The 15,835-nt window shown below is 27.1% G+C and overlaps 2 protein-coding genes and 1 long non-coding RNA gene across 3 annotated transcripts in view; all 3 read left to right on the forward strand.

The window, feature by feature from the left end:
* Nucleotides 1-15,835, forward strand: part of LOC126834183 (uncharacterized) — a 34,382-nt gene that overhangs the window by 1,943 nt on the left and 16,604 nt on the right. The window lies entirely within an intron of this gene.
* LOC126834186 (uncharacterized) lies at nucleotides 6,140-10,773 on the forward strand. Its single transcript, XM_050565938.1, has 12 exons — nucleotides 6,140-6,334; nucleotides 7,286-7,352; nucleotides 7,432-7,461; nucleotides 7,548-7,580; nucleotides 7,641-7,691; nucleotides 7,805-7,834; nucleotides 7,923-7,973; nucleotides 8,140-8,190; nucleotides 8,424-8,444; nucleotides 8,576-8,626; nucleotides 9,546-9,635; nucleotides 10,510-10,773. The coding sequence occupies exons 2-12, from the start codon at nucleotides 7,292-7,294 to the stop codon at nucleotides 10,680-10,682; spliced, it is 642 nt and encodes a 213-aa protein (XP_050421895.1). The 5' UTR covers nucleotides 6,140-6,334; nucleotides 7,286-7,291; the 3' UTR covers nucleotides 10,683-10,773.
* Nucleotides 13,976-15,349, forward strand: LOC126834189 (uncharacterized). Its single transcript, XR_007685048.1, has 5 exons — nucleotides 13,976-14,027; nucleotides 14,120-14,140; nucleotides 14,392-14,442; nucleotides 14,602-14,691; nucleotides 15,297-15,349. It is a non-coding gene; the product is annotated as an uncharacterized LOC126834189 (long non-coding RNA).

Consider the following 15,835-nt stretch of genomic DNA (forward strand, 5'->3'; position numbering starts at 1 on the left):
TTTAAATGTATAGACAATAGACATACATGCATTATTTATATAAATTTAGAAGTATTATGCACTTACATATTTTTTTTTATCTCAAGATAAGATGTACACAAATATTGTAAAAAATTAATTCAAATTAATTTTTTTAATGAATGACTTTTTTATTTTAGAATGCATAGATTTCCAAAATGAATTGCAAAAAGAAATAACTGACTTGTTGGGTAAATATAATAATTTGTAAAAATAAAATTTCAAAAATAATAGTTACTTATTTTTAAGGAAAATCGATGAAAATTTGATATGAGCTCTTAAATTTTAAAGCTATATGTTTTCTTACTAAAAGTTTTGATGACTGTTCAAAGTATAATTATTCAAACGGCTAATAACTAGTCTTAATAAATGAGTTTTAGACACCGTTAAAGATAAAATATAAAATTGGTTTTTATTTTCAGTATAATTATTCAATATTTTTGTTACAGGTGTCCCTGTTCCTGGAAAAGGTAATTATGCATTTATTTGTTGATAGGTAAAATACTATTCTTTATTTGAAATATATTTACCAAATATGTGTAAATAGGTTTATAGAACCGCTATAACATCATATAAAACAAAATAAAGATAAATGTACTAAATATAGAGGAATAATTTATTATGTTTTAATTATTCAAATTATATTATTAGCAACACATATTGAAAGTTATTAAACAGTCATTATTTATTTGATGCTATCTGTTTGCTTGCCACATTTTAAGATAGTTTCGACATATTTTATTATAAAAAAATGATGATAAATAAGTTGTATATTTTATTTTTATTTATGCTAATTTTATTATTTGAAACTTTTGTACCTGAACCCATAATTTGTTTATACTAGACTAGGTCTAGTACCCTTCCTCCCAACTTAGTTTTTTTGATAGCAAGTTTTGAAACTTAAATGGTAACGTATAAATTTTATTAACTTTTTAAATTGAGAATAATGTACTAAAAATGTTGACTGGTCGATAATCAGTGTAGAAAAACTATTTTTAAGAGTTTTAAAGTTAGGATGGGAGGGGAAGTGCGGTTAGAAAATGCGCGCAGATAAAAATAATTCTATACTCCACCTTTCATCCTGCCCTAACCTTAAAACTTCAGTAACTTCAAAAATAGTTTTCCGAAACTGGTATCGACCAATCAAAATGTTTAAGACATTATTCTCAATTTAAAAAGTTAATAAAATGGTAAAACGTTACCATTTAAGTTTCAAAATTGCTATCAAAAAAACTAAGTTGGGAAGAGGGTAAAAACAAAAAAAAAATTGTGAAAAATTAAGATCACATTATATAAAAAAAAATTTGAAAAAAAAAATTTTAATTTCTTATTAAACCCTATGAGATAGTGAGTGGTTCCAGATAAGTGGATCACCCTGTATACACCGTTCAATAGCAGAAAGTAAATTTTAATAAAAACCATCTGCTATCCGTTTGTTTGCTACATTTTAAGATGGTGTGGCCATTTATTATTAAATAATGAAGATTATTAGGTTGCATATTTTATTTTTATTTATGCTAATATTATTATTTGAAACTTATTTTTACCTCAACTCATAACTTTTTTTTAGATCAAGGTGTAGTTCGTACTGTCATGAGAAATTTGAGTTTCACAAGTGATTCGACGGGTAGTTATTATAATTATATAAAATATAATAGTAAAGCTTATAAAACCGTATTAATCGTGATAAAAAAAATGTACCGTTGAGATATGCAAACGAATCAGTGATACATCGTTGCTTCGCGACAATGCTGACTATTATACTTACGTTATAATTTTTAATTGTAAAAGAAAAATAAATTATTCAATGGAATATGTGAAAAAACTTTGCTATATATTTAAAACATATTGCTTGAGACTTAAAAGTAGTTAGTATTTACAAGGCATACACTTGTTTAATTATCACATAAGTATAGTAAAATTACTTACTATTAGTTCATTATAAGAACATCTGAACAAAAACTTGATTGTACTACATTAGTAACACGAGCAAATATATATATGTATTGTTTTTGTATAGTATTTTGGTAATCAACAACATTGTTTATTAAATTATACAGGTTCATTTAGTGACTCGATTGGCTTTTTAGAACTTGAACAAGAGAGAACAAGCCTAACTCGTGAAGCTGTAAAACTATTCATCACTCTTGCATCAAGTTAGTATTATATCAAATTGCAAAAAACGTGTTATTGCCTGTCTTAATTAAACAAAAAAAACAGAATTACATTGAGTCAAGAGTTCAAGTGAAAATGCCTCAGCCTTATAAAAATATATTAGACATATTCTCACATCTCAGGCAACACTAAAAAACCAACTTTTTAAAGAATAATTCAATTTAATAACTTTTTGTTACTCGAAAAAGCCAATAGATAATTTTTTTACATATGAAATTGGTTTTTTCAAAAAAAGGTTGATGGACCATCAAGATAAATATTATATTATAATCTGGTCAAACTAAAAGTAGCTTTTTAGATATTTTAATAATTTACCTAGTTTATATAATTAAAACTATGATTTGCTTTTTAAAGGTGTATTTTAAACAAATATTATTATGACTAGTAGATTATTATATTATATGAGGTGTCCAGTCATTTTATCTCCATTTAAAAAAGTTTTTGACTTAGAGTAACATAGCTGTACAATACGGATCATCTGTATATAGCAATAATCACGTGTACTAGTTATGCCTTACACGCTGAATAAATGTAGTAGCTAGTTAGTTAAGATTGGCAAATTTTTAAATATCCCTTTTTTATTTTTCAAGGTGAATGCTATGAAGATTACGGAGATTGTAAACTGATGTGCCGGTTTAAAGGCATATACAGAAGTATATTACACCCAACCGATTTTATAAAAGACACTGAAGTTGTGGATGATGAGTGTCATCTAAAAGATTTAAACAATAAATTATACGTAGTCAGTTGCATTGGAGATGACATAACAGAAGCAAAATTAGAACCACTTGATTAATATATTAAAAAGTATTCTTGCTTCTCAGTTATTATAATTTAGATCAGGAATCTTACAGTTAAGTCATTAAAAATTATACAGTAATATTGTTATTATATTCAAATAATTATTACAAACCTCAATTTCATCTAAATTATTACATTTAATGTATCCCATTATAAACCGTTTTACATACGATTATAAACTCATTTGTTGTTTTTTACATGTATACAGATTCGTTCTGAATAGTTTTTGAAAAAAGTTTTACCTATTTTTTTTAATTATCTTCCTCTTTGTTGGCTTGTTATAATCCATTCAAGTCCTATGTCTTAACCATTAGTCTTCATAGTTTATAGTTACCTTTTATTCGACATTATTTGAGTATAGCAAATTTAGGTCATTCTGCACTCTATTGTTCAATCTCTGGAGTGATCAAGCACATGTCATTATAGATAGTACAAACCACGTCATAGGCAATCACATTCTTACAGACCTGTTTATGCTAACCAAACGAGTATAAGCATAGTCCGTTTACACTGATTGTCAAGAAATAATATATACCTAATACTAGGTATTAAGACGTATAAAGTTTCTTCGTGTAACGACTCTGTATAAATCAGAAATCGAACCTAAAAGTTACTTTATTGAGCAAAATATTAAAAAAGATCCCCCTTCTTCAGAAATTGAGAAAAAATCCAAAAAAAGTATTTACATTTCCTATTGTAGTATTATCATAGAATAAACGAAAGCAGAATGGACACTGAAAAGAAAATTACAAGTATTTTTATGGAAACTCACAATTTCGAACTAAATGTCAAGCAGTGTAGCCTTCAAACGGGAAAAGTATGATATTGCGTGCAATAATCAGCACTGTATGTTAGCGGGTTATTTAAAATAACGGGTATTTAACAGTGCTGTAGTATAGACAAAAAGAAGAAAGTGATTTTTCAAAAATTACTTTTTTGTCAAATTTGTTAATTATATACTTAGTTACGTATTCTGTGTGAAAATTAAATTTGTCAGACTCATATTTAATACAAATAACTCAAATCAAGTTGAGTACAAGAAATTAGAATCACTGCAAAAACTAGTTATAAAGTTATGAAGTTTTTTGTGGATAGTGTAAAATTTCAATTTAGAGGATGTTTCGTTATACATAATAATTGTATAAAAAAACTTATATTATTATAATTTTTTTTTTATTGTATCTAGGAAAAATGGTAACCGTTAGAACGGATATTTTCTAACGTGTGGAAAATAATTTAACGGAAGGCCCAAATTTAGGTTTCCATAATTGAAAATGTGTTTAGTTTTATTTTATACTCTAAATATTACTTGTACGAAATGCGCTAATATATTTTACTTGTAGTAAGCGAAAAACTGTGTAAACATCACACATTATTCTTTGCGTCTTATTTGCCTTGTGAAACACACAACTATTAAAATTTTTTTTTTAAAGTCTTATTTTTTTTAATTTTACATCGACGTGAACAACAAATGAGTAATAACCCACACAAAATCCTTTACTGAATCAATACACAACCACAAACACAATTTTACAAATTTAGAATTTTGCACACAATAATGCGTTGAAAATAACATGCTTTTCAATATTTAAAATAGGTAAGATTAACTTTTGTACCCCGAGTTGTTCTTATATAAATCGTATTTAAGCCAACCCAATACTAATGTGGTTGACCAGCCAAAATAATTTTTTCCACGACTCTATAATATATATATATATATATATTTTACACTATTTTTATGTAGTCACTCAACATTAAACTCCATATAAGGTATGTTACATCAAACACTAAATCTTTGTATGATCATTATTAAATTCAATTTGTTTAGGTAAATGGTGTTTCTTCCAATTTGATTAATGCCACGTCGGGGGTGCCACAAGGCGGACACTTGAGTCCTCTCTTGTTTTGCCTCTTTGTGAACTCTACTTCCAGATATCTTAAAAAAGCTCAATTTCTTCTCTATGCCGACGATATGAAAATATTTTATAAAATTGAAACCCATGCTGACTGCCTTCTTTTACAAGAGGAACTTAATCAATTTAATAATTGGGTCTCCCATTTAGGTCTTCCCCTTAACATCAGTGAGTGCAGTGTGATTTCTTTCTCAAGATCCAGAAACCCTATGCACTATCCATATCTACTTAATGGCTCTCGATTGCAACGAGTTTCTATTGTCATCAGAGATCTTGGTATTTATTATTCATGCAATCTTTCCTTTAACCACCATATCGACGTCATCATCGGTAGAGCCCTTAAAAGTCTTAGGTTTTCTCAAGCGTAATACGAAGCTCTTTAATTCAATTAATTGTCTTCGGACTTTGTATTTCGCTCTTGTCCGATCCATTTTTGAACATGGGGTTGTTGTTTGGCATCCTTATGTGGCTAAGGATTAATTGCGGCTTGAGCGTGTCCAGCATAAATGTTTTTCTTATGCTGCATACAAACTTAAATTACCTCCATCGCAACATGATTACTCCCACATTAGCCGTATCCTTAATATCCCATCTTTATCATCCCGCCGCAATGATGCTGACTCTCAATTTATAAACGCTCTCCTCAATAATTCCTTTGACGCTCCTGATCTTCTCTCCCGTGTCTTATTTAAAGTTCCTTCATACGCCAATCGAAATCCAACTCCTTTTAATACTCCTATTCATTCCATTTCTTATAGCCACAATCATACAATGCACAGAATGCTCAGACCTTGCTGTGACCTTTGTCGATTGCCAGTTATTAAATTTGTATTATTATTATCTTTATGTTATGTCTATTTATATTTGTTATCCTTTGTTTAAATGTACTTTTAATTATTATGTCAACTATGTAACTTAAAACAGCCGATTGCGCGTTCATATTTAAAACAAATAAACAACTTGACCTAACCTGAGTTTTCATAGATTTATAATAAAGGTCGAAAAATAAGGAGAGGGATAGATTAGATAAAAAAATACAACTTTACATGTACAAAAGATTTTTTATTTAAATGGTACACGTGTTAGTTGTATTCTAAGAGGATAAAAACGAATTCTTTTAAAACACAAAATAGGTTCGATATTTTATCAATTAAGTATTTTAAATCACGTACACAGTTAAATTTTTAAAATTGTATGATACAAACAATGGTGTTACACGCGTTTGTAACACCAATAGCCATGAAGACATTAGCCTAAACTTTTCTTTCGCACCTGTATAAACAAGTAAACGCACAGAAGTATTTTGTGTTTTTTATTTAATTTATTCCGATTTTAGTGTGTCTGCGACAAGTCACGCACCAATTAAACTTTAAAACGGTGGTTTTAACAAAGAAGTTCGCAAGAATTCATCCAGAAATTCAAAGCTAGTGAGTACTAGGTGCCTTTCTATCAAGTTTTTCTTGTATTCTATTATTTTTATTTTCTTGTTTAGTTTTGCAATCTAACTTAACCTAACCTAACCTAATCGCTTGGACAATTTCATTAAAAATATATCATTGAAATAGTACACCGTTTTATTCGTGTAGTATACAGGGTGTTCGACAAGTTCAAAAACGGGCAAGTTTTAGAACCGTTATTGAATTTTTTTCAAATTTTTATTTTTGGTCGTTGGTAGGTGTTATTTTATGCACATTTATATTAAAAATTTTACCTTAAGTAGTTTGCGCATTTGTGGTATGAATTTTTAAAATTTAATTGGGAGCCCTCATATTTTTTTAGATATCCTGTTAGATTATTAATTTTTTAAGAAAATTTTGAATTTCTGCCAAGTAGTTTTTGTAATATTATCGCTCAAAAATGACGAATTTTGAAAATTCCATGACGGGCCGACAGGTTATTATATGGGAATAGTTATGGGTTCATATCATATCAGCTCTGGTATTATGCAGCAATAAATTAATATTTAATTAAAATAATAATTTATTATTCGACTTTTTGTTGACTGTATTATAGTTTTAAACTATTTTTTTTATTTAGGTATACACTAATTTTGAATATTAAGTTACTTAAATTGAAATTTTATTTCTTATGCATGGCTATAAAATATATTTGTCTATTAAATATTTTGCGAGCGTTATTAACATTGCAAATTATTTCATTTTACTGCGATTATACTAATCACGATTAATTTCTGAAACTAAAACATTTATTATAAAAAATTGATTTTATTAATTATTATTTATTACCATAATAACTATTCTATAATAAGTTTATTTTTAAAAGAGATATTAAAACAATTTTTGTTTAATTAAGTAGTAATAATATTATGTTTAAATAAATAACATAAATAATATAAAAGTGTTTATTATTCTTTGCAGATAAAAATGAAACGTTTTTGTGTTTTAATATCATTTGTTGTTGTAAATATATTAGCAAATAAACTAGGTAATTATAATTTTGTTGTGTTTTACTCTTACCCACATAAGTGAAGTAAATAAAAATCTAATAATTCATTTTTTTGCAGTTGAATATAAAAGGGAGCTTGTCTACACAAGTTAGTAAAAAATGTTTTACCATACAAATTTAACTTACACTTAATTTAAATATTTGCACATATTTATTTGAATTTATTTATTACAGATAGACAAATCAAGCGGGTACCATTTCCTCATGGTATATACACTTATTATTAGAAATTATTTGTTACCTCAATTTATTATTTGTTTATTCTAGTGCATTTGCAAAGTGTAATTAGAACAATTGTTTTTGGAGATAAACCGATGGGTAAGTATGGTTATTTCAAAATATTAAGATTAGAAAATAGTATTTGAAAGTAATTCACAAATTTCATCATTAAATTACATACTTCTAATCCATTTATGTTATGCAAATTTTAGCGCATTTGTCTTATATGTTTGCTGCACCAGGTAATATTATAATATTTCTCTAATGTATGGACGTGTTTGCACATAGTTGTTTGATATTAAGTATAAAATGCTCTCGTTTGAATTTCAGCAAAAATATTTGACGGAAGCAACATTCCAAACCGCATGGAAGTATTGCAGCGTAATTACTCTTATAAATTGATTTTTAGAATACTATATATATACATGCATGCATAATTTATATAAATTCAGATGTATTATGTACTTACATAATTATTTCTATCTTAAGAAAAGATGTAGAAAAATATTGTAAAAATTAATGTTTTTTTTTTTTTTTTTAATTTTAGAAAGCATAGATTCCCAAAAAGTCTTGCAAACAGAAATATCCAAAAAGTTAGGTAAATAGTAAAATTTATAAATACACAATTTCATAAAATATAATAATTACTTATTTCTAAGCAAAATCTGATTTGAGTTCTTAAATCTTAAAGCTATATGTTTTCCTACTAAACGTTTTGATGATTGTTCGAAGTATAACCATTATTCAAATGCCTAATAACTAGTCTAAATAAACTCAGTTTTACAAGCTGTTATAGATAAAATATAAAACTGGTTTTCATTTTTGTTACAGGTGTCCCTGTGTTTGAAAAAGGTATTTATGTTTTTACGTTTTTTTATGCTAATAATGACGATTATTAAGTTGTATATTTTATTTTTAGTTATGCTAATTTTACTATTTGAAACCTTTTTTTTATATCTGAACTCATAATTTGTTTATACTAGGTCTAGCGAGTACTGCATTGAGAAAAGTCGGTTGTACATGTGAATCGATAGGTATTTATTATAATTAAATAAAAATAAGGCTGATAAAAACCGTATTTATTGTGATAAATATATAAAATATTATATGATATTTTATGCTTACGTTATATATTTTTTAATTGTAAATAGAAATAGAAAATGTTTAATGGCGTATGTGAAACAAACTCTAATATAATTTAAAAACATATTGCTTGGGACTTAAAAGTAGTGAATATTTACAAGGCATACAGGGTGATCCACTTATCGTGAGCAACTCAATATCTCAAAGGGTTTAATGAGAAATTAAAATTTTTTTTTTCATATTGTTTTTATACAATGTGATCTCAATTTTCCAAATTTTGTTTTTTGTTTTAACCCCCCCTCCCAACTTTATTTTTTTTTATAGTAAATTTTGAAACTTAAATGGTAACTAAATATTTTATAAACTTTTTAAATTGAGAATAATGTATTAAAAGTGTTGACTGGTTGACAAACAGTTTCGGATAACTATTTTTGAAGTTCTTGAACTTTCAAGTTTAGGGCAGAAGGAAAGATGGAGTGTAGTATTTTTTTATCTGCTTGCATTTCCCAACTGTACTTCCCCTCCCATCCTAACTTTAAAAATAGTTATCCGAAACTGGTTATCGACCAGTCAGCACTTTTAATACATTATTCTCAATTTAAAAAGGTAATAAAATATATACGTTACCATATAAGTTTCAAAAGCTGCTATTAAAAAAACTAAGTTGGAAGGGCGGTAATAACCAATAAAATAGTGAAAAAATAAGATCACATTGTGTAAAAAAAATATAAAAAAAAAAAGTTGATCATATGAAAATTTAAATAAAAACTTACATAATTGTACTACTCCATTAGGACTGACACGAACAACCATATAATTTTGAAGTATAATATTACTGTAATCAACATGGTTATTTATTAAATTTTACAGATGTTGACTCGTTTGGGTTGATAGAACTTCAAATAGATAGAATATTGCTATTCCGTGAAGCTGCAAAACAATTGATCCGTTTTGTATCAAGTAAGTATTAAACAAATTGTAATAGTTTAATTTTTTTTATGTACGTATATATATTATGATGATTTTTCATTAGACGAATTTAAAAGTTTTTAGCACTTAAACTGGCAGAATAACAATAAAAATAAAATCTTTATTCCTCTGCAACGTAATCACTTTAACTCTTGCCCCAAACCACTTGTACCTTTCTGTTTAATTAACACAGACAATAACACGTTTTGGGTTTTTTTTTACTGCTCAAGTAACATAATCTGATTATGACGACTATGGGAAGTTGTCGTTGGTGTGTTAAATTGTATGATCGCTCTTGAAATGTCAAAAATAAAATAAAATAAATCTATAAATCTTTATGAACTATTCAAACTAAAAGTAACCTTTTTATATAAGAGGTATATTTAAAGTATTTTTTTAAGCTTTAATAATATTCCTAGTTTATATACATGAATATACTACATTATTATTTTCATGTATATCGACCTTTAAACTTTTTTTTTTTAATTAGTTTCGAATGTAAAATAACCTTAGCTCTCTGAAAAAATATTTATTTGATTTACCGAATAGCGGAAAATTGTAAAATTGAGTTTATAATTTACAATGTTGGTTTGGTCGTGTTGATCATAATTTAAGTATTTTTTTTTTTTTTTAATAAATTTAATTATGGTACTACGGTTGACGTTTTAAAGGTGAATTTGCAAAATTGTTATGAATAATTAAAATATATGATACACGAGGATTCCAGTCTATTATCTCCATTTAAAAAAGTGTCTGTACCTATAAAGTATACATCCTATCTAATAGTTATGTTATGTCTTACACAAATGTAGTAGCTAGTAAGTTAAGTTTGGCAACATTTTTAAATAAACCTTTTTTTTTTTAGCTGGAACGGATGCAGATTTTAAAAAAGATGATAACCGGATGTGTCGTTTGAAGGGTTTGTATAGAAGTATATTATACCCAGATACATATATAACTCTAGCTGAAGTTGTTGGTGATGAGTGTCGGCTAACTGGTATAGACACAATAGTACACACAGTCAAATGCAGGGGGTAGAGTTATGTTTAGGAAATAAACATCATTAATAATATAATAAAACGTATTCACTTGCTTCTCAGTTATTATAATTTAGACCAGGAATCTTAGAATTAACTTACTAAAAATTATACAGTACTACCTATTGTTGTTCTATTTAAATAATTGTTCTAAACCACACCTGTATCCAAAATTATTAAATTTAATGTATCTTACAATAAACCGTTTCACTTACCATTATAAACTCATTTGTTGTTTTTTACCTGTACAATGATTATAGCTTGTACAAACCACTTCATAGGCAATCACACGGCCACTGTGCTGTTTATGATAGCCAAATTGACATAGTCCGCTTACACTGATTGACAAGAAATAATATACCTAATAGTAGGCATTAAGTTGCGAAAGAAAAAAACACTTTGGTTTAACATATTATAAAATCTTGGTACTTGTATAATTTAATTTATTTAAGGTGCGTTTGTTACAATTATTTTATGTTGATAACACTGGAAATGCATGTATCAATAATATAAACCAGAATCTAACTGATCTAAAATCTCAACTTCCTTTGTTAGTTGCTTAAAGTTTTCGAAAAATTCAATGCGGAGCTGAATAGGTACTTTTACATTTTTTTATTTTCGGTTAATCGTTATCCGTACACCAAATTCTTCTGGGCAAATTATGTTCAGCAATTTGTAGAACTTAGAAATTAAAATATATCCACGATGTTGGTAAGAAGAAACGTATTTTGGAAGTGAAAAAATATTCTATTTGTGACTTGATTGAATAAAATATAATATACACATTTAATGCTTTATTATCAAATGTCTTGACTGAAGCAAAGAAAATAAGGTTCAGATCCTCTCCCAAAAAAGTCAGCCAGCCAAAGTAGTGGTATCTACAATGCGGTCAAGTCTGTTTTATGCCTCGTTCAGTAACTGGCCAAGTGTTAAGCAGTACTAATAAAAGAGCAGTGTTGCACATTAAAGTAGGAGTGAAGTGAGGTTATGAACTAAAGCAATAGCAGACTTAGCCACAATGTAGATATCACTACTTTGTTAGGTTGACATTTTTGGGAGAGGTTCTGGAATATACGTATAAACGATCTTCTCCATTTAAGTAAATGGTAAGGTGGAAACACCACTGACTCAAGGTAGAGAATGTTTCATTGTATATGCTACAATAACTGTATATGAAAATATATATTATACTATGGTTTTATTTTATACTCTAAATTTTACTTGTATAAAATGGGCTAGTATATTACAATACGCGATAAAGTGTGTAAAACACACAAATCTAGCAAACATATTTTATTTGGTTTTATTTACTTTAAATTCGTATCGATATGAACAGAACGTTGAAGTATTTGTGTGTAAAACACACAACTATTTTCATTTTTTTTTAAGGTCTTATTTTTTAAGTTTCGTGTCGACATAAACAACATATGAGTAATAGGCCACACAAAACACCTCTAAAATTACACATACACGTTTTTACAAAATTTCCACGTAGCACACAGTAATGTGTTGAAAATCAAAAAACCATAGCCTAAACTTTCCTTTACACCTGTACAAATGAAATATATTTGCTTAATTAAACTTATTCCGATTTTGCTGCTTCGGTTGACAAAAAAAAATTACTTTAAAACGGTTATTTTAACATTGCTGTTCACAATAGTTCAACAAACATTTCAAAGCTAGTAAGTACTTACTGCGTTTTTATTAAGTTGTTTTTCTATTTAAGTTTTTTAAAATCGTTTTTAGATTTACAATCTAACCTAACCGAACCCTACTACTTGGATAATTACAATAATAATATATTACAAACATTTCATACCGTTTTATTCGTGTAGCATGTCTATAGATCAGAAATCTAACCTAAAATGTGCCTCATTTATCCCAAAAGCAACCAAAAATATGTGTATATGTTTCAACAATATACGAACCTTTGTAAAAAAAAAAAATTTAAGTTTGTGAAATATGTGCATTTTATTTTGTTATTTAATTAGCCCAATACAAATATCATCACTTTAAAAATAGCCAAAATAATTGACAATTGGTATGAAATATTCTTTAGATTTGATACTTCCAAATAAAAACACTCCATTAATTTCATGTAAAATAACACTATGAATACTTTGATTTTAACATTGATAGAAGATATTTTTTTTTCAACGATATATTTTTTTTTTTAAGTTTACCCCTTCTCATTCGAAATCTAGAAAACACTCAAACCATAAAAGTACTACACTTTACAACTTTTTAAAAAAAATTAATTTAATTATAAGTTTACTTTATTTTACCATTATATCTGGGAAGTATCTTTCGAGTGCGATTTCTTATCTACAGATTAGCTACTTTAAGATATCGGTAAAAGTTATCATTTCAAAATGAAAACCTTCTCAGTTTCACATCCGAGCCAATAATTAATTAAAGACTATGTCCAAAACAAAAGGCTTTATGTTTATTATTTTTTGCAGATAAAAATGAAACGTTTTTGTGTTTTAATGTCATTCGTTATTGTAAATGTTTTAGCAGATAAACAAGGTAATTAATTTGTATTTAATCGTAAGACCATTTAATTTTTTACACTGTCCTACTTGAGGTAATTAAAAATCTTAAAATAATGATTATATTTTTGCAGAGGACTATATGAGGGAAATTGTCTACACAAGTTAGTAATTTTTTTTAACATACAAATTAAAATATTTACAGATTTATGTATTTTAATTTTTTTACTGCAGATAGACAAATCGAGCGGTTGCCATGCCCTGATGGTATATACACTTATTGTTAGAACTTATTTGTTAGCTCGACTCATTATTTGTTTTTTTTTTCTAGAAAGTTTACAAATTGTTATTCGAAATATAGTTTATGGAGAGGCGCCGATGGGTAATAATTATAATTATTTAAAACAATTTTAATAATTATTCATTTAAAAAAATGTTCGAGTTTCGAAAATAGTATTTGAAAGTGTTTCACAAATTTCAACATTAAATTACATACCTCTAATCCATTTATTTTATGCAAATTTTAGCCCATTTGTCTTATATGTTTGCTGCTCCAGGTAATAATATTTCTCAGATGTATGGACGTGTTTGCACATAGTTGTTTGACATTAAGTATAACATGTTCTCGTTTAAATTTCAGCAATAGCATTAGAAGGAAACTGTCCAAACTACGTAGAAACACTGCAGCGTATTTATTCTTATAAATTTATATTAAAAATATATATATATGTATTTAGATATTTATTTTTACCCTAAGAAAATATGTACATTAAAATGAATGACTTGTTTTTTTTTAATTTTAGAATGCATAGATTCCCAAATTCACTTGCAAGAAGTAATATCCAAAGAATTTGGTAAATAGTAAAATTTATAAATACACAATTTCAAAAATGGTAATTATTTATTTCTTATCAAAATCGATGATTATACGATGTTTTTGTTACAGGTGTCTCTGTTCCAGAAAAAAGTAATTAAGCTTTTTCACAATTAACCCAAACATTTAGTTGTGACATTTAGACTTAATGATTATACATATGTTGTTACTGCCTTTAAAATACTATTCTACATTTATTAGTCAAATGTGTGCCATTAGGTTTAAATTGTCGACATTTATTATTAAATAATGACGATTATTAAGTTGCATATTTAATTTTTATTTATGCTAATTTAATTATTTGAAACTTTTATGTAGCTAAACTCATAATTTCTTTTTACTAGGTCTAGTACGTACTGCGATGAGAAAAGTTGGTTGGCCGTGCGATTCGACGGGTAGTTATTATAATTATACACAAAACATAAAATAATAAAGCTTATAATACCGTATTAATAATTGTGATAAAAAAACTGTAGCGTTGATATATGCAAATTAGTCAGTGATATATGTATAATATTTTTGTAATCGACACGGTTATTTATCCATTTGTTTAGATTATGATGACTTTGAGTTGAAACAACTTGAAAAAGAGAGAATAAAGCTAACTCGTGAAGCTACAAAACGATTGATCAATGTTGTATTAAGTAAGTATTATACGAATACAAAAGTAATTACATGTGTAATAGCACACAATTAAAATTAGTGAGAGGCCAGCAAAATGAATAGTACAAATTATCAAATTAAAAACAAAACATTGTATTGTCCGAGTCTAAAATCAATCTTACACTTCATTTGGGCTAAAAATCTAGAAGACTGGGGTCCGAGTTAATTATTGGTTATTTGGATAGGGTCATTACATAAATAGTTAGTTTGACCTTATCTTTGACCTTCGAATCATTTTTTTTTAAATCAGTTTCATATATAAAATAATCTGAGCTTACTGGAAAAAATATTAATTTGTGATTTCGACAGAAAATTAATACATTGAGTAAAAAAATGTCTAATTTTGGTTTTGTCGTGTTGACCAGAATTTGAGAATTTTTCTAATTTTTTTAAGATTACTGGAACAAGTAAATTTTTTTTTACATATAAAACTGATTTAAAAAAAAAAATTTAATGGCCGAAGAGTAAAGCAAAAAACTAAAAATACTTTGTACGACCACGGACAAAATAATCGTATGTTATGTATACAAATGTTGTAACTAGAGGGTAAAGCAAATTTTTAATTAAAAACTTTTTTTATTTTAAGCCGGAAGGGATGAAGATTTTCACAAAGATGATAAACGGATGTGTCGTTTGAAGGGTTTGTATAGAAGTATATTATATCCAAGTACATATATAACTCTAGCTGAAGTTGTTGGTGATGAGTGTCGGCTAACTGGTATAGACACAAAAGTGCACACAGTCAAATGCAGGGGGTAGAGTTATGTTTAGGAAAAAACATCATTAATATAGTAAAACGTATTCACTTGCTTCTCAGTTATAATAATTTAGACCATGGATCTTACAGGTAACTTATTAAAAATTATACAGTTCTACCTATTGTTGTTCTATTTAAATAATTGTTCCAAACCACACTTGTATCCAAAATTATTATATTTAATGTATCTTACAATAAACCGTTTTACTTACCATTATAACTCATTTGTTGTTTTTTACCTGTATACTAATTCGTTTTGAATAGTTTTTGAAAAAAGTTTTACCTATTTTTTTTAATTATAATGCTATTCAAGCCTTATGCCTGAACCACTAGTCTTTATAGTTTATAGTTGCCTTTTATTCGACATT

The sequence above is a fragment of the Adelges cooleyi genome, unplaced genomic scaffold (assembly GCF_023614345.1).
Source record: "Adelges cooleyi isolate 19-005CV unplaced genomic scaffold, UGA_ACOO_1.1 ACOO_flye_CR_arks_rails_tigmint_CR_PRNA_21, whole genome shotgun sequence".
Classification (NCBI taxonomy): domain Eukaryota; kingdom Metazoa; phylum Arthropoda; class Insecta; order Hemiptera; family Adelgidae; genus Adelges; species Adelges cooleyi.

Bases quoted from the DNA above. Each gene is read 5' to 3' on its own strand.
- LOC126834186 (XM_050565938.1), top strand. From the start codon at position 7,292: ATGAAACGTTTTTGTGTTTTAATATCATTTGTTGTTGTAAATATATTA. The intron at 7,581-7,640 runs GTATATACACTT...TGTTTATTCTAG, and splicing joins GCGGGTACCATTTCCTCATG to TGCATTTGCAAAGTGTAATT. The intron at 8,191-8,423 runs GTAAATAGTAAA...TTTTTGTTACAG, and splicing joins AGAAATATCCAAAAAGTTAG to GTGTCCCTGTGTTTGAAAAA.